General features: G+C 36.5%; 2 protein-coding genes across 2 annotated transcripts; both read left to right on the top strand.

Moving 5' to 3' along the window:
* Nucleotides 1-1,490: 1,490 nt before the first annotated feature.
* LOC121641817 (asialoglycoprotein receptor 1-like) lies at nucleotides 1,491-13,063 on the top strand. Its single transcript, XM_041988139.1, has 8 exons — nucleotides 1,491-1,560; nucleotides 1,948-2,040; nucleotides 3,061-3,177; nucleotides 3,829-3,911; nucleotides 11,485-11,812; nucleotides 11,904-12,067; nucleotides 12,142-12,254; nucleotides 12,486-13,063. The coding sequence occupies exons 2-8, from the start codon at nucleotides 1,968-1,970 to the stop codon at nucleotides 12,610-12,612; spliced, it is 1,005 nt and encodes a 334-aa protein (XP_041844073.1). The 5' UTR covers nucleotides 1,491-1,560; nucleotides 1,948-1,967; the 3' UTR covers nucleotides 12,613-13,063.
* On the top strand, nucleotides 3,904-5,076 carry LOC121641822 (C-type lectin domain family 4 member G-like). Its single transcript, XM_041988144.1, has 4 exons — nucleotides 3,904-4,239; nucleotides 4,340-4,503; nucleotides 4,576-4,688; nucleotides 4,932-5,076. The coding sequence occupies exons 1-4, from the start codon at nucleotides 4,050-4,052 to the stop codon at nucleotides 5,056-5,058; spliced, it is 594 nt and encodes a 197-aa protein (XP_041844078.1). The 5' UTR covers nucleotides 3,904-4,049; the 3' UTR covers nucleotides 5,059-5,076.
* Nucleotides 13,064-19,944: the final 6,881 nt, after the last annotated feature.

The following is a 19,944-nucleotide window of genomic DNA, read 5'->3' as shown; positions in this document are numbered from 1 at the left end:
TGTGATAATTGTGTCTGGGGTATTTTGGTGATTCTTTCTAACCCCTTCTGGTCTAGGGGAGGAGAGGGTTTGGAAACACAAACAAGCTGAACACAAAATAAAATGATCAACAATGTATTTACAAAAATAAAGCTACGTACAAAAACCCAACTGAAAGTGTCCTTTTTCAGGTAAACAGATATACAACAACAAACTAAAAGTGTCCTACAAATGGAACTGCACGAAACCGGCAGCAAATTATAACTCGTTACAAAACTAAACTAAGGAAACTTAACCAAGAAATCCTATACAGGTATACAACTATAGAAAATAAAACACTCAAAAGACCCCTAATAAATAAAAGGAGGGAAGTGTCTCCTAATGAGAAACGTCCCAATTTACAAGTCCTTTTAAGTAACAATCTGTCTGTTGCACAGCAAGTACAGAACTTGCTCACGGTAATCAGAAGTACTCACACACAATGACCCAAGTGACAATCTTGTGTCCACTAACACAACTGCACAAGGAATACTCTAATAAAACACTCAGCAAACAATTCACATTGTAAACTGTGTCCTACTGACATACCTGCTGAAGAATAAGGCTTGTTCGCATACAGAAAACAGCCCACGAAGAGAACTGTGCCCTACTGACACAGCTGCCCCGAATGATGACTGATCCTCCTATTTAAAGGTGAGGCATCCTTCATGATTGCCAGCTGGAGGAGTACGGGAGCACTATCGACCAATCCACAAGGCGGAGGGGAGGAACTTCGGAGGCAGGTCCACAGCCAATCCTGATGCAGCGCTGGCACAGCCCTCTTTGCATATCCTGGTGTAGACTGACAGGCTAAGGACCCAACTGTAAAGGCCAGGGGCCGTAACAGTGATACTAGAGCACGCAAGCATTTAGGTTTTCGTCACACACCACATGCTGCAAACGAGTTTATTGTAAAATGTGGATTGTGAAGTCATGTATTTACCTGTTTTTTTGTCATGTTTTCTGTCTTTGTTTTTGGATAGGTCACTACTGATGTCAATATTGACTGGGTTTAGTACTATTTGAATAATGTTGTTGTTGTTACTGAGCAAATGAACCTGTCTACTGCTGTTTCTGAGCTAGTAACAGGGTTGTTATCGCTAGAGTTTGTTTTGGGTCAGTAGTCCAAAAAGTGCCTGTGAAGCCTTTAGCAACACATTATTTCTTATTAACTAATTGTGTTTAAAGTTAAAGCACAAAACTATTAATACTGTGCTTCCTTTGAGTGCAGTCGGGGAATAGAAGACCCACAAAAGAATATTTTCTGTGTCCGGTCTCATCTCTCATGACAGGATCACAACAGAATAAGAACACATAAAATAGAATAGAAGAAGAACAAATTGTGCATGTTTTTAAAGTCATATCCGGATCAACCATGCAAATGATTTTCTCAGCTAAAAGCAGAAGTAACGGAAACTACCACTTCTCATAAACGATGCCTGTAATACTCTCTCTGCTACTGACCAGACAAACTCAGCAGGGATGGAAGAAAAAATAACTATGCCTCAGTTGTATTCAAACCTAAAGGACCCAGACCAGAAGGTAAGATTGCAAGTTGATTTCATTTTATGTTTTCCTCAATAATATACAGAGGCATAAACTAGATGTTGAGCTACAGTTAAGCCATTTCAGAATCATATACAAACTATGCAGATTATTGGAATCTGCATCTAATCAAGACGTGATCTATATTTCCTTCATACTGGATGTAAATAATATTTTATTTAGAATTTAGCATGTATGCAGTACTCACCACAGCTTTCAAAGACAAGTAAAAGAGTCTAATTACATTTAGAAACAGTTGTTAGAGTGTTGCTTTTCTTTAGGCATTTGCTTTTATTTAGAGCTTTGTCATTGCCAAGCAGAGACAAGTTTTACACATCAGTTAAATACATTTAATCGTTAAACACTATTTTTTAAACCCTACAGACAAAAAGAAAGAAGAGGTTATGTATGAAGAAGTAAAGCTTCACAGTGAAGCAAGTGAAAAACATTCTGATATGAATGGTATGCTGTGCACAGGTATTGTCCATATTTGCTTTATATTTGGCTTAAATAATAGTTTTCTTTAGAATTATCCACGTATGTGAAACTCGCCACAGCTTCCTAATACTCATAAAAGAATGTGATTACACTCAGAAACGTTCTTTACTGTTCTGCTTGAGTTTTGTCACTTTCAAGCAAAGAGAAATGTTTACATTTTGTAAAATACATTTAACTACAAAACAACATCCTTTGAACGCTACAGCTAAAAGGAAGAAAGAAATAATGTAAGAGGTGAGGATTCACAGTGAAACCACTGAAAAACGTGATTCAAATGGTAAAATGAAAATGAGAAATCTTTTATTGCTGCTTTTATTAAAAAGGAACTTCGTAAAAAGTCACTGATGTTTCTCAGCCTTATTACTCACAAGCTAGAGGTATAAATTGGTACATTGTACCTAAAAGTTTAACATCTATTTCAGTGAACTTTATTTCAAATGCTCTTTTCTATAATTATTGCTTTTATTTCTATTCTGAATATTTTATTCTCATTTGCTTCTATAACAAACTAATTTCAGTGTTACACATTTGTTTTTAATGCTTTATTATGACTTTAGCTGAGGCTGACACAGATGTTGCCAATGTTGCTTCAAATGTTTAGTTTGCAAACTGCATAAATCTCTACTGGTGTTATTTTTTTACACTCCAAATCAGTGTTTTCTCTGCAACCTTCTTTCTTAGTGCCAATATGAGCATCTTTCTAGCTTTAGATGGTTTGGTTCATAAAACATGGATTTTCTTTAAAACTTCAGTGATGCTTATTGAGACTTTAACAGGCTTCTGTGTGTGTTTGTTATGTGTATGTTTAAAAATGTAATGATGATGATATGAGGCTTTAGCCTATCAAAAAGTGCTTTCTGTTTCTTTACTTTGTTTCTGTGTTTTTTTACATATTATTAATTTTCTGAGCTGTAACTTGCAGGGAAAGTGTTGAACAAAAGGGGTAACAGCAGATTCAGTGACAGTAAAAGTGACATGTTTATTTCTGTTTCACCTCAGCAGGACCCCTGCCAGACAAGGAATCTGAAAAAAGAAGTTGCTTTAAAAAGTTGGCTTATTGTTTTGGGATTGCTTGTGTCATTTTGTCGTTGGGAGTCGGTGGATTGTTTGTCTACAGTCAGTATGAAAAAAAGGCCTCCATCATATTTTAACCATGAAATGTGTTATTATTATTATTATTATAGTATTATTAAAACTAAAAACAATAACCAGACACACCACTGACACACAGGATCTACCTAAAGGGGTTACGGTTGAATAGCCACTAATTTATATTTGTTTTATGTTACCTTTCAATTTTCAGTACAAATTATATCCATTTGTTCCATACTTTGAATTAATAAGGCCAGTTTTAATGCAAGATATAGCAGCTCAGGGAACACCAGTCAAAATAATGTTGTTAGCTGAGCTTCTTAGCATAAATAAACTTTTTTGAAAGGAAGAACACTGTAAATCCTTGGCTATAGAAGAAGAATCATTCAACAATTATTCTATTATTCCTGTTTATATGACGTAATTATCTATGATAAAAAGCTATTATACATTTTTGAGTGAATTTTATAACATTGGAAGTGGGACAATATAGAAAAATAAAGAAGCTTATGCGTTTGGGTCATTTTTGAGGGATTTCTGTTGATTTTGTTTTGGCTCTCAGGAGTCTGGAAAACCTGAAAAAGGGCAGAGGTGACATTGCTTAGTTGTGGTGATCTGCCAAACAAAAAATGGATAAGACCCTCACCCATTAAAGATCTCATTTTGATTTTGCAGTTGTATCTATTCATGACGTGGCGAGCCAGTTAAAGTCCAACCAAACAGCTCTACAGGAAGAAAATTACAACTTGAACTCCCACATCAGCAGTCTAACTTCAGAGAAAGAAAACTTGACCAGGAACCTTAGAAATGTGACAGACCAGCTAAGTGTGTTCAAAACCCTGAAAAAATCCCAATATCTGTTAAAAGATGAGATAAGAAACCTGGCGACTGAAAAGATGGACCTTACAGAACAAAAGAAAAACCTGGAGACAAAAATCCAGACGCTGGAGACACAAAACATGAAGCTGGAGACAGAGAAGAAAAAGCTAACAGAACAAATTCAAAACTTGGAGGCAGAAATGATTCAGCTCAACACCAGTCGAGCTCAATGGAGCATCAATGCCTACTGTCAACAACAAGACAGCCGTATGTTCACTTACCTACTGTAAACATTCATGTTAAAAAATAAACATTAATAATATCATTACACAGTAAACATGTCTCTTATTGATCCTTGTTTTTTCAGCAAGAACATGTAAACCATGTGAGAGCGGCTGGTTACACAGTCAGTCCAGCTGTTATGCAATAAATGACCATGATTCTGCTGGTCAGAGAAACTGGGAAGGAGCTCAAAAAGACTGCAGAGGAAAAGGTTCAGACCTGGTTGTTGTAGCTCGTGACAATGAAAAGGTAAGAAAAGAATCATTATCTTTATTTTTGTTAATAATTTAAATATGTTTGATAACTTCTTTTATTTCTCAGAAAAATATCAGTGGTAACAGTTGGGGCAGTTCTGGGTTCAGAGGATACTGGATCGGTCTGAGAGCAAAAGATGGGAAATGGAAGTGGGTTGATGGAAGTGGTTTAGCTAACACGTAAGAGACACAACATTTCCATCACTTTGAGTTCTAAAATCTTTCAGTCTTGATTTGAAATAATATTTTTTATGAACTGGCTTGTATGAACACAGTTACTATAAAGTGGACTAATGTGTTTTAATTGAATCACAGTGAATTGGTTTGAATTGATTATGTCTATATAGTGTTTTTAGATGATTTTGTATTAATGTTAAATAAATAAAGCTGAATTTAATTGACTGTAACAAACTTTTTCCTCAGCTCCTGGATGACTGTACCTGCCACTGATGGTCGATGTGTAATCTCTGTCCAACATGATGGATGGAAATCAGTGAGCTGTGATGAAAAGCAGCGGTGGATCTGTGAAAAGGCAGCTTTATCTGTTTAAACCTGCATTCAAACTTCATGTAATTGTTAATGAAATTATAGTTTACAGTATTTCTGAAATAACAAAGACTTGTGTTTCAGTTTTTCTTTTAATAATATTAATTTGTATTTGTATTTATTATGAAGAAAAAGAAAAGTTCATATTACTATTTGTATATTTGTATATTGAATAAATGCTGTACTGAGTTAAAATGTAATTACATTCTATGTCATGCCTGTACAAGGTGTGATTATGGATATCAACATTCAGATAAATACATGTATAATATTATAGATACACTCAACTGTTTCTCATTAAAAAGTCTGACTTTGTTTATCTTCTTTGATAAAGTTACAGCGATGTCATTTATCAGCAAATGGAGGACCAACAAGACTGGTCTGGTTCCTGTTTAACTTTTAATTCCTGCTGATGTTTGACCAGCAGATGGAGCTGTATGACTTTACAGGGGACACAGAACAAAGTATTTTATGTAAAGAGCCTTCATATGAGGTTACATCAAATAATAAATATAAATTGAAACCAGTGGATGTTTAGTTTGTTTTCATTAATCAGCATGTTGTCACATCGTTGATAAACGTGAGTTTTAATGAAATCAGTAGCAACAACATAACTCGGGATAACTAAACAAAATAACTCACAAACTTTTCTAAAGTTTAGGAACGATCCATAAAACAAAGCATAAGAAAAAAAGATTTTTATATTCTTTCCACTGTAAATTTAAAATTCCTAAGGTGACAGAATTATAAGTCCATCATAGATGATGCATCTTGACTGCATCACAATAAAATATATATTTTACTCAGTGTTTCATATCATGCTTTTTCTATTTACACAGAATATTTAGAATTTATTTTCAAATAAGTGCTGATTTCCTGCAGAATTTCGGTCTGTGTGGGCAATGGCAGAGCACATCATCACATCCATCACTACTTTTTATTTATTTATTTCATTATTATTATTTTGAATTATTGATTGACTGACTGACTGACTGACTGACTGACTGACAGACAAGTGGAAAACCATGCCTGTGCTGCGACAGTGCTTCCAGGAACTTTAGTTGCGCATGCATCCTGTCTTTAGATAATTGGAGCGGTTAAAGTTTCCCCTCTAGTAGTAGCTGTGTGGTTAGTCAGTGGTTAATCAGAGGCATCGCTGCTCAACAGGTATGTCAGGCAAATGTTTGGGTCCCCGAGTGCTGCCAGCTTTGTCTCGCTACAGAGCAGTGACAATGTGGAGAGTTTGGAATGATGGTAGTAGACCAAAGCAGAACCCCATAAATTGATAAAAAATAAAAAAAGCAGAGCAAAAGGAAAAACTTAAGTTAGATTTGGTGGCAATAGATTTAGATAATGCACTTCTAAAGTTTGTAAAAGTAAGTTGTGTGTTGTCTGCAGATGGTGTTTATATTATATTTTCTGTGTGTTCAGTTGATTTTATATTTCTTATAACTGCATTTATTCATTGTATGAATAGAGGTGTGTGAGGGACTGAGGCCAATTAAGGATGGAGAGAGCACAGGAGGTTTTTTTTAAGAAAAAGTCTTTTGATATTTCATTTCCAAAAAAAAAAACAACAAAAATACAAATTCCAAAGTGATCATTCTGGGCTCATAAAAGAGGTCAATTAAACAGAACATCAACATAAGGAACTGAAAACTAACTGACCCGTCACAATGACACACGAGGGCAACATAAAACAACAATCTGAAACTAGCTAATTTACACCATTTCAACATTCATATGCGTTGGTGGGTGTGTTTTTTATGCCTGTAAGGCGAGGACCCACCTACCTGCATCTGGAGGGAGGGGCTGTGAGGTTGTTAAAATTTTCTCATGACATAGAAAAGCACCAGTATGGTACTACATTACAAATGACAAAACTGTCTGCATTGAACATAAACAGGCCTTTAAGGCCCATTTATGCTCGACACAGAAGACGGAAACATAGAGCGATGGGCAGTTTCTCTGATGCTCCAATGCCCACTGGTACCATGTTGCCTTCACCTTCCAGGCTGTCTACAGCTCTTCCTTGAGTCCTTGGTAGCTCTCTAGTTTCTCATGTTCCTTTTTCCTGATATTTCCATTGTTAGGGATGGCTACATCGATCACTATGGCTTGACTTTGCTTATAATGACAATGAAAAGGTAAGAAGAAAATCCGGAACTTTATGTGTTTATATTTAAATATGTCTGATAACGTCCTCTTTCTTTTTCTCAGAAAACTGTCAGTGATTACAGTTGGGGCAGTTCTGGGCTCAAAGGAAACTGGATCGGTCTGAGAGCACAACATGGGAAATGGAAGTCGGTGAATAGGAATGATTTGGCGAACACAATAGGGACATTTCTATCACTTTGAGTTATAAAATCATTTAGCCTTGATCTAACAAATTTTTTCCTCTGCTTCTGGGTGACTGATCTTCCCACTGATGGTTAATGTGTAATCTCTGTCCACAATGGAGGATGGAAATCAGTGAGCTGTGATGAAAAGCAGCAGTGGATCTGTGAAAGGCAGCTTAATGTTTTTAGCTGGTGAAAGGAGCTGAGGGTGCAGAGGGGAGAGTTCAGCATCCTAACCGGCTAGTGGATGAAGCGGTTGGTGAGCCTGTTGGTACGAGAACAGAGACTCCTATACCTCTTGCCAGAGGGCAGGAGGCTGAACAGGTTGTATGCAGGGTGGCTTGCATCGCTTGCTATAGTGATTGTTTTGCGAGTGAGGCGAGTGGTGTATATGTCCTTCAGGGAGGGAGGTGGTGCACCAATGATCCTTCCAGTTGTGTTCACCATGCGCTGCAGGGCTCTCCTGTTGTAGTCAGTGCAGCTCTCGCCCCACACAGTGTTGCAGCAGGAAATAATGCTCTCAGTGGTTCTCTGTAAAATGTGGTCATGATGGGTGGTGGAGCACTTGCCCGCATGAGTTTGCACAAGACGTAGAGGCGCCGCTGGGCTTTCATTGCCAGTGATGCAGTGCTGGTAGTCCAGGAGAGGTCTTCACTCATGTGCACCCCCAGGAATTTGGTGCTGCTCACTCTCTCTACAGCAGCACCACCGATGGTCAGTGGTGGGTGCTGGGTGTTGCCTCTCTGGACATTGAAAAGCATCTCCTTGGTCTTGCTGTCGTTCAGCAGGGGTTGTGGTCTCTGCACCACGTGGTCAGAAGATCAGTTTCTTTCCTGTAGTGAGTCTCGTCGCCCTTGGTGATGAGACCCACTAGAGTCGTGTCGTCCGCACAGCAACAACAGAACAACGAGCAGTATCGTATAGAGTATTTATTTTATTTTATTTATTCAGTTATTTTTAAAGGAACAATGCACATTAATCAACATTTCAGTTTACATTTAAAATGCAAATGTACAAGAGTTAGCAAACGAGCTCATTTTCATCTGTAGTTCTGCGAGTTCTGTAGGAAGGGGGTGGATATAAGTGTTAAAACAATATGTAAGTCCACAAACACTTTTGTGAATAAATAAATGTAAAGAAGCAGCATCAAAAACAAAAGCTTCACTACAAAAAAAAAAATGCAGCAGCCTGAGACTTAGCTGAATATGTAGAGGTGTGAAAGAGGAAGTCTGAAAATAAGATGCATGTTTTAGTACACATGCAGACTTTTTAAAGATGAGATGAAAAATGATGATCAAATTAAGCACAAACTGTGTTGTCATTGAGCTTTTTTTTATTCTAATGAAACGCTTTGAGAAACTGGTTGAGCAGGAAAATAAAGAAAACGTCCCAGTCTGGACTCTCTGTAGTTTGTGTAAAGAGTCGACAGATCCACAGAAGTGTTTATTTAAACTGCTCTGAACTCAAAGTGGGTTAACATTTGGTCTATTCTTCCTTTTAATCTTCAAATATTCACCTGCTTTTATCAGTAGACTGTAATGTGGTTTCATGGAAAAGTCGTCTTCTGTTCTTATTTCCTGATTATCAGTCTGAGAACTTTGTGAGTTACATCAAAAGAAACTAATTCAGCAGATCAGCATCAGCTCATTTTATAAAATAATATAGGATAGGATTTTTGAGTTTTAAAGCCCAAAAATGTCTCATTTTAATTGAGCTTTACCTGTTTTCATTTAATTAATTTCTTTTTAAAGTTTGCCTACTTTTTAATTCTTCCTCTGAACCCTGCTGTAACGTGTTTACTGTTTTATGTAAAGCACTTTAAATAGTCTTGTACAACAAATGTGCTGTACAAGTAAACTTCCTTGCCTTGCCTAAAATAAAAAGCTGAGTGGAAAGTTTGGGAAGTTGAAAGACAAGGAAAGCAAAAAGAGTTTCTCCGGTAATTATAAACTGTCCACCCGAAACAGGGAAAGATTTTATCAAGTGAAATATGTGAGAATGAGGAAAAACTGAGAACTGATCCGTACATTTTCTGTACAGCCTTAAAGAGAAAAAAGAAAAAATCTTTTTCTAAATGTTCAGTTTAACTTGTTATATTAGACACACACTACCTCTGGCACTTCTTACTTTTTAAGAGGTTTAAAAATAAACAAAAATCTGAGAAACTGAGCTGCTAATGAGAAAAATCAGCAGCTGAAGACACCAGAAGAAGAACTAAATGAAACAAAACGGAGACATTGAGACCACAACAGTTTAAAGAAAGACTGTTGCACACATAAAGGTTAGTTTTACAATTTTCCATATATAGTCAGTAAATGAATAAGGAACAGTCTCTTTGAAGAAAGTGTTACATCCTCAAAGCAGAAATAAACACCAGGAAACTATAAGACTGACGTCTTGCACACATTTACATTTCCTCTGCAGCCTTCATGCAGGGTGGATGGTGACACTTTTTTCAAAATGGACAGAAGAACACAGAGACTGAATTTCACTTTTGGAAACCCCAACATCTCTGTACCTGGAGGTAAGACACTTTATAAGACAATATGACTCCAGAACATTCTTGTTTCTTGTGTAGATTTACAATGTTAATGCTTTTAGTTAGTTTACAATGTTCAAATGTAATCCACGTTTATTCTGAGAATTTCTTGATTGAATCTTCAGATCAGGGCTGAAAGTGTCGAGATAACTGGCATCTATTACCTCATTAATAGAAAACAAGGTGTAATACGCACCATCCAAAAACATTAAGTTTACTTGTGAGTTGAGTTTCAAACAAAAGAGGAAAAAATAGCAGAGAAAGAAAGAAGTTATACACAGAAATGTGACTCAAGGAACAAAAGTTGGACAAAAACTGACTAAAACATGTACAAATGTTTCAACTGAAAACAGATGAAAAATGAACAAACGAACGAATGAATAAATAAATAAAACTAAGATAAACATAAGAAAACAGAATATTTGTAACAAAACAATGTTGATGTTTTTATCAGTTAAACATGAATTTCTTTGGGATAAAACAAACAATGAGGAGACATTACACTCTGGTAAACCACAATGATGCTGAATGAAGAACCAACTGGCAGATTAAAACTTATCATCAGTTGCAGCTCTTTAGAAGATAAAATTAACTTTTGACAAATGTATTTGTGATCTGTGAATTTTTCAGAGGAAATTGAAGAAGAAGCTGATTATGTTAATGCAGCTGCATCGACTGTAAACAAACTGAAAGCCACCTCAGGTATTTTACATTAAATGTTTTCAACATTGTTAAAATAATCTTTTGTTGTTTGTTCTTTTTATGAATTACAATTCTACAAATAATTTCTAGAAAACCTTTAAAAAGAAACTTAAAGTGTTTCCTGTTGCAGAGGAGACTTCATTCAATTCTTCTTTTTCTTCTTTGTTCCTCCATCAGATTACAAGTGTTGCTCGTTCTCTCAGATTTTTCCACCATTGATATGTTGGCTGGTACTGATAGGAATCCTTCTCCTTCGTATCTGCTGTAAGTTTTTCATGTTTGTGAGATTTAGGTTAGGTTTTACATTTTTAAGCTGATCTTAAAGCAGTCCAGAGATGCCAACATGCACAATGTAGCAGACTGTGTTGTGTTGTTTTCAGAAGATATCCCTAATTAGCAAACTTGCAGTTGATCAAACGCTCAGAGAGAAAACCGTTACGTGTCTCTTGCTGTAGTTACTTCAGCAATTTCCAAGAAAAACATCTAGATGGAGCTGAGGAACCTGAACCTGACCAAATCTGTCTCAGAAGGTGAGAACACAAACCAGAAGGTAGAAAAGGAGAGACACACAGCGAAAAATAAGTATATTGGAAGTGGGACAATATAGAAAAATAAAAAAAAGCTTATTGTGAGTTTGAGTCATTTTTGCGGGATTTCTGTTGATTTTGTTTTAGCTCTCAGGAGGCTGGAAAACCTGAAAAAAGGGCAGAGATGAAATTTCTTAGTTGTGGTGATCTGCCAAACAAAAATGGATAAGACCCTCACCCATTAAAGATCTCATTTTGATTTTGCAGTTGCATCTATTCATCAAACAGCTCTACAGGAAGAAATTTACAACTTGAACTCCCACATCAGCAGTCTAACTTCAGAGAAAGAAAACTTGACCAGGAACCTTAGAAATGTGACAGACCAGCTAAGTGTGTTCAAAACCCTGACAAAATCCCAATCTCTGTTAAAAGATGAGATAAGAAACCTGACGACTGAAAAGATGGACCTTACAGATCAAAAGAAAAACCTGGAGACAAAAATCCAGAGGCTGGAGACACAAAACATGAAGCTGGAGACAGAGAAGAAAAAGCTAACAGAACAAATTCAAAACATGGAGGCAGAGATGATTCAGTTCAACACCAGTCGAGCTCAATGGAGCATCAATGCCTACTGTCGACAACAAGACAGCCGTATGTTCACTTACCTACTGTAAACATTCATGTTAAAAAATAAACATCATTACACAGTAAACATATCTCTTATTGATCCTTGTTTTTTCAGCAAGAACATGTAAAACATGTGAGAGCGGCTGGTTACACAGTCAGTCCAGCTGTTATGGAGTAAATGACCATGATTCTGCTGGTCAGAGAAACTGGGAAGAAGCTCGAAAAGACTGCAGAGGAAAAGGTTCAGATCTGGTTGTTGTAGCTGATGACAATGAAAAGGTAAGAAAAGAATCATGATCTTTATGTTTGTTAATAATTTAAATATGTTTGACAACTTCTTTTATTTTTCTCAGAAAAATATCAGTGGTAACAGTTGGGGCAGTTATGGGTTCAGAGGATACTGGATCGGTCTGAGAGCAAAAGATGGGAAATGGAAGTGGGTTGATGGAAGTGATTTAGCTAACACGTAAGAGACACAACATTTCCATCATTTTGAGTTCTAAAATCTTTCAGTCTTGATTTGAAATAATATTTTTTATGAACTGGCTTGTATGAACACAGTTACTATAAAGTGGACTAATGTGTTTTAATTGGATCAGAGTGAATTGGTTTGAATTGATTATGTCTATATAGTGCTTTGAGATGATAAATAAATCATAAATAAAGCTGAATTGACTGTAACAAACTTTTTCCTCAGCTCCCGGATGACTGTACCTGCCACTGATGGTCGATGTGTAATCTCTGTTCAACATGAAGGATGGAAATCAGTGAGCTGTGATGAAAAGCAGCGGTGGATCTGTGAAAAGGCAGCTTTATCTGTTTAAACCTGCAGTCAAACTTCATGTAATTATTAATAAAATTATAGTAAACAGTATTTCTGAAATAACAAAGACTTGTGTTTCAGTTTTTCTTTTAATAATGTTTGTAATTGTTTTTATTATAAAGAAAAAGAAAAGTTGTTCATATTACTATTTGTATATTTGTATATTGAATAAATGCTGTACTGAGTTAAAATGTAATTACATTCTATGTCATGCCTGTACAAGGTGTGATTATGAATATCAACATTCAGAGAAATACATGTATAATATTACAGATACACTCAACTGTTTCTCATTAAAACGTCTGACTTTGTTTATCTTCTTTGATAAAGTTACAGCGATGTCATTTATCAGCAAATGGAGGACCAACAAGACTGGTCTGGTTCCTGTTTAACTTTTAATTCCTGCTGTTGTTTGACCAGCAGATGGAGCTGTATGACTTTACAGGGGACACAGAACAAAGTGTTTTATGTAAAGAACCTTCATATCAGGTTACATCAAATAATAAATATAAATTGAAACCAATGGATGTTTAGTCTGTTTTCATTAATCAGCATGTTGTCACATTGTTGAAAAACGTGAGTTTTAGTTAAATCAGTAGCAACTACATAACTAAACAAAATAACTTACAAACTTTTCTAAAGTTTAGGAACAATCCATAAAACAAAACATAAGAAAAAAAGATTTTTATATTCTTTCCTTGTAAATTGAAAATTCCTAAGGTGGCAGAATTATAAGTCCATCATAGGTGATGCATCTTGACTGCATCACAATAAAATATATATTTTACTCAGTGTTTCATATCATGCTTTTTCAATTTGCACAGAATATTTAGAGTTTATTTTCAAACAAGTGCTGATTTCCTGCAGAATTTCAGTCCGTGTGGGCAATGGCAGAGTACATCATCACATCCATCACTACTTTATTTATTTATTTTTTTAATTATTATTTTTGATTGATTGACTGACTGATTGATTGATTGATTGATTGATTGATTGATTGATTGATTGATTGATTGATTGATTGATTGATTGATTGATTGATTGATTGATTGATTGATTGATTGATTGCCAGGCATGCAGAACCATTCCTGTGCTGCGACAGTGCTTCCAGGAACTTTAGTTGTGCACGCATCCTGTCTTTAGATAATTGGGGTGGTTAGAGTTTCCCCTCTAGTAGTAGCTGTGTGGTTAGTCAGTGGTTAGTCAGAGGCATCGCTGGTCAACAGGCACGCCAGGCAAATGCTTGGGTCCCCGAGTGCTGGCCAGCTTTGACTCACTACAGAGCAGTGGCAATGTGGAGAGTTTGGAATGATGGTAGTAGACCAAAGCAGAACCCCATAAATTAACAAAAAAGAAAAAAAAAAAAACAGAGCAAAAAGAAACGCAATCAAGACAGTGGTAAGTATTGGAGATAATACAGAAGCTAATTTAGCTCAGAGTAGCTTAGTCTGTTCTCGTGTTGAGTTCCTGGCTGTCATGAGGCTGAAAATAAAAACGTATCTTGGACAATACAATTTACAGCTGTGTGCAGTTAAACTGTCAAGATAATAAAGTTAAGTTAGATTTTGGTGGCAATAGATTTAGATAATGCACTACTAAAGTTTGTAAAAGTAAGATGTGTGTTGTCTACAAATGGTGTTTATATTATATTTTCTGTGTGTTCAGTTGGTTTTATGTTTCTTAGAACTGCATTCATTCATTGTATGAATAGAGGTGTGTGAGGGATGACAGTGCAGCCGAGTTTTGCTTTACACACCTACTTACCGTGTAGTGGTATGGAGGACTGAAACTGCCAAAATGAAAAATAAATATAGAAATATAAAAATGGCTCAATAAACATTTGCTTTTTACATTTCCACGTCTCCTTTTTTTTTTTAGTTTTTAACCCTGTCCTGTCCAGCATCCTAACATACAGAATGATGGTCTGTGTGCCATATTTTGCTTGACAGAATTGCTCTACCAGGGGAGACATGTTATATACATGTCTTATTTTCTTGAGTTTTTATGTCAGTGCCGAACCTGACAGGGAGATAGAGGAAAAGAGAAAAAAAGGGAGAAAAGGACAGGATTAAAATGTGGAAATAACGGTTGTCTAGGCTGACTAAAACACATCACAAAAAACAATATAAACTACCACAGTACTACATAATACAGACCGGGGCCAACCAGCGCGACGGGGCAGGGGCACCAGGCAGGCCAGGGTGACGGTGAGCAGGCCCAGCGGCAACCAGGTGCTGTGGCACAGGCCGCATGGAGGGCAGGCACCCCACAAGGACCACCCATCTCCTCCCAACAGAGCCATGCCCAGGAACCCAACGGAGCCCGACCGCCCAAGGTAAAACCACCGCGGGCCACGCCAACCCAACACCAAGGGCAGGCACCCCAAGGACAAAAAAAAGACATGAAAAGAAATAAGAAAAAAAGGAGAGGAATATGATTTAAGGTAAGAAGAAGAAAAAAGACAAGGACAAAAGGGAAAAAAGAAGTAGAAAGAAATAAAGGGAGAGGCAGACAACGAGTAAAAGGAGCAGAAGTAAAAGGGGGAGAGAGGGATAAAAGGTAAAACAAATCATGCATGTGTATTCTGTTAAAATGTCCGTATCTGTATAATGGACCTGTTGTTGTGTGTGTTGTCTTCTCATTTCAGACCCACAACATAGAGAACAGCCTCTACTGGCTCACTGCTGCTGCTGCTGCCCAAATTTGTGATGGATAAAGTAAATCATCTCTGTCACATATACAGTCATGAAATTCAATTCTGTACATGTGATACACCCTAAGTATTCTATCAGACAGCCTACTGGTAAAAAATAGTGCATGTGTATTCTGTTAAAATGTGTGTATCTGTATAATTGTTCTGTTGTTTTGTGTGTTGTCATCTCATTTCAGAGGGCCCTGCCTGCCTTCACATTGGGCCCCAAATTTCTTAAATCCGCCCCTAACAGAGAACATTGCCTGGATTGTTGGGATGAAAACTTTTTTTTTTTTAAATGTTCCATGAATATTTGCAGAAGGTCACAACTAAAATTTGAAAAACATTTCCTGAAACACCATTTCACTTCCTCCTTTCCTGTCCACTGCAGCCACTGCTCCTGGAGCAAAATGCGCTGCTCTGGGTTGTAGAGAATATTCCAGCCTTCATTTAATCCTATCATCATACAAGCCGTTTGTAAGGACATATATATTCATATATATACATTTATATGTATCACATCCATTCTACAGCAACTCCATTGGCTCCATACATCTGACTGTGCCCTCTGCCCGCCTCAGCACTATAGGGAGTCGTGCCTTCAGTTGCTCTGCTCCCCAGCTTTGGAACTCTCTGCCACCAGCCATCAGAAACTCTGATGCTCTTGCCATTTTCACATCCAAACTCAAAACTCACCTGTTCAAAACTGCCTACTCATTGTAACCACTAACATGTAAACTTACTCTGCCATTCATTCATTCTGTATTTTCCAGCTTCTTCTGTGTACTTTGAATTTTTTTTTTTTTTTTTTTTTTTTGTTCTTACTTGCCTTTTTTATTATGTTTTATGTTGTAAAGTGTCTTTGGGGGTCTTGAAAGGTGCTTTGAAATAAAATGTACTATTATTATTATTATTAATGATAAATAAAACTTATAGGTTTTTGCAGTGCTGGCAAAACATGGACAAATTTGTTAAAGCACCAATGGGCAAACCCCTTGAGAACCCCTGGGTTAGCCTGAGCCATTAGCCCTGTTGCTCTGGCCTGTCAACAGCTCCAGCAGGCTCTGGAAAACTGTGGCAAGACTTGCGGCAGGTTGTGGCAGCTACAGGAAGTGCTGCTGCAAGTGTCCGCTGCTTCGATTTGAGCTGCTGTCTGTCGCTAGGTGAGGATCAGCAGGTAAAGAATAAAATCTGGTGTTACTTTTACGCTCCCATTCCCATCCCATTGCAGGAATACTTAATCAGAAACTCCATGAAAGAACAGAAGTCTGAAACTAGCAAATTTACACCATTTCAACATTCATATGTGTTGGTGGGTGCAGTTTTTTATGCCTGTAAGGCGAAGACCCGCCTACCTGCATCTGGAGGGAGGGGCTGTGATGTTGTTAAAATTTTCTCATGACATGGAAAAGCACCAGTACGTACGGAAGCGTGGAGCTGTCACCCAAATAAAAAAAAAATCGGACCTTATCATGTTATAACGTGATACGTTTTAGATTTTTACAATAAACATATCACGATTTTTTTTTTATTTGGGTGACAGCTCCACGCTTCCGTAAGTACGGTACTACATTACAAAAAAACAAAACCTGGACTTATCCTCTAGGGAGCTTAGCTAACCGCCGCCAACCGGGATTGAAGTGCAGAAGTGAACTCTGAACTCAGCACTGCCTACTTGTGGATGAACTGACTTATTACCCATGGAAACGTAAAAGACATGAAAGTATAAGGGCGCCATATTATGACGAAACTGTCTGCACTGAACATAAACAGGCCTTTAAGGCCCATTTATGCTGGACGCAGAAGATGGAAACATAGAGCCATGTGCAGTTTCTCTGATGCTCCAATGCCCACTGGTACCATGTTGCCTTCACCTTTCAGGCTGTCTACAGCTCTTCCTTGAGTCCTTGGTAGTTCTCCAGTTTCTCATGTTCCTTTTTCCTGATATTTCCATTGTTAGGGATGGCTACATCAATCACTATGGCTTGACTTTGCTTATAATGACAATGAAAAAGTAAGAAGAAAATCATGAACTTTATGAATGTTTATATTTAAATATGTCTGATAACGTCCTCTTTCTTTTTTTCAGAAAACTGTCAGTGGTAACACTTGGGGCAGTTCTCGGCTCAAAGGAAATTGGATCGGTCTGAGAGCACAACATGGGAAATAGAAGTGGGTGAATGGGAATGATTTGGCGAACACAATAGGGACATTACTATCACTTTGAGTTATAAAATCTCTTAGCCTTGATCTAACAAACTTTTACCTCAGCTCCTGGGTGACTGATCTTCCCACTGATGGTTAATGTGTAATATCTGTCCAACATGAAGGCTGGAAACCAGTGAGCTGTGATGAAAAGCAATAGTGGATGAGCGTGAAAAGGCAGCTTTATCTGTTTAAACTTGCAGTCAAACTTTATGTAAATGTAAATAAAATTATGGTATACAGTATTTCTGAAATAACAAAGAGTTGTTTTTCAGTTTCTGTTTAATAATGTTTGTAATTGTTTTTATTATAAAGAAAAAGAAAAGTTGTTCATATTACTATTTGTATATTGAATTAATGCTGTACTGAGTTAAAATGTAATTACATTATATGTCATGCCTGTACAAGGTGATGTATGTAAGATTTGTATTTCATTTTTTGTTCAAACAGTATAAATGTTAGTAGTTTTCTTTATTATGTAAAATAAAATGATCGTTTAAGCTGATATTGTATGCTTGTGTCTGGATGAACAGATTTTTTTTTAATGTAATTTGACATTAAAAATAAAAAAAAAAGTGAATCCTGACATGAAAATCCAGAGAAATACATTTATTCAATTCTAAAGTCATTTAGCACAGTGGTTCCCAACCTATTTTCCTTGGGGACCCCGTTCATGCTAATACTAAAAAGCTCTGGACCTCCTTGCTCCACCCCATGCTGAAACCAAACTTGGTTTTATGCTTTCAAAAGTGAGATTTTCACCATAAATAATGAATTCTATAAAGCCAAAGTTAAATTAACAATATATAGCATTTTTTGTTTTCATAAAATAGGGACCATGTCTGGACATTAATTACAGTGGCCCTGAATGCTCAAACCCTTGAGGACCCCCTGTTCTCTTTGAGAGACCCTAGGTTGGGAACCACTGATTTTGCAGACGCTTTTTTCTAAAGTAACTTACAACAGAGAGTAGGCAGTAGCGTTACGGGTCTTGCCTATATTGCCCCATTGCAATATGTTCCCTGTGGGATTCGAACTCGGGTGTCCGCATGGGATTATTGTTGTTGTTGTTAACTCTTTCTGTTATTTTACCTGCAGAGGGCGCTGTATCCAATCTTACAGAGGCTGTACAGTTAAACATTTTATGTAAAAGCATGTTTTCATATAAAGCTGCATCTGCTGTTAAACGTTGAAGCAAATATATGTTTAGTCTTTTGTGATTAATCAGCATGTTGTCAAGAATAAAAGTTAAAAAACACACATTGCCAAATTATTTGAAATGTTAAAATTCATATTAAATCTTTTTTTGCTCAAATAAAAGTCTACAAATCTGAATTGTATACAGCTTCTTTTATGTGGTGATCTGTCGACAGTGTGACTGCGTGAAATTTAATGAAGTCACATCTTCTTCAACATCCTGAACTATCAATATTTTTACTGAATGATTTCCATCCAAAGGTCAAAAACAGCAATATGACAACATTTTGTTCTTTTTGACACAAAGAGTCATTCTGTCAAGGATTTCTGAAATGTGTTCATGATAAAAGAGCTAGATATTTGTATTATTCTAATAAAATTTGATTTTAAATCTAAAATTACATGTACTTTATTCAGTTGGGGTTCAGCTGGTTTTCAGTGATCTTACACAAGTCAAAATCTGTTAAGACCTTATCTTGTTTCTGTGCAGCAAAAAGCATCTTACTTCAAGAAGGATGTAGTTTTCAATGTGAGTGGAGCCTTGAACCTTATGTTGTTGACTTCAAACTTAAAATCATCCACCCCATAAAATGGACAGTCTGAAAAAAAGATGCAGAAAATGTGTATTACTATTTAAATTGGCATGTTTTTATGCCTTTCATGGCACAAAGAAAATGTTGATAGAACAAGTGCAGCAGCAAAGTCTGAAATTAAGATGCCATGTTTCAGTGCACAGACTGACTTTTTAAAGATGAGATGAAAAATGATGATCAAATTGAGCCCAAACTGTGTTCTCATTGAGCTTTTTTAATTCTTTTTGACCAGCAGAGTGAACAATATTGCTGTTGCTCAAATGTATATAAAACAATGCAGAATAAAATATCAAATGTGAAACAAATTTACTTTATTTTAGGCTATTTTTTATAGTTAAAAAAAACATTTTTAGTCAGCTGTAATTAATAAAAAAAAATGTTGCTACATTGTTGCAAAAGTTGTCATCTCTTTATATATGTCATTTAATTAAAATTAAGTCAGTAATAAAATAATTTTGGATTTTGTAACATGTTTAATAAATATGAAACAAATAGTAAAAGTGTCTTTGCATGTGGACACCATTAATCAGGAACTGAATAGATAAGAAAAGAGTTTTGATGGACAAAGGTGCACTGTTTACAAAGAAGATTAATGCTTATACTAAATATGGATTTACTCTTGGAAGTTAACAACTCTGCATAACCG

Source organism: Melanotaenia boesemani, chromosome 6 (assembly GCF_017639745.1).
Source record: "Melanotaenia boesemani isolate fMelBoe1 chromosome 6, fMelBoe1.pri, whole genome shotgun sequence".
Classification (NCBI taxonomy): Eukaryota; Metazoa; Chordata; class Actinopteri; order Atheriniformes; family Melanotaeniidae; genus Melanotaenia; species Melanotaenia boesemani.
This window is presented reverse-complemented; position numbering and strand designations above follow the sequence as displayed.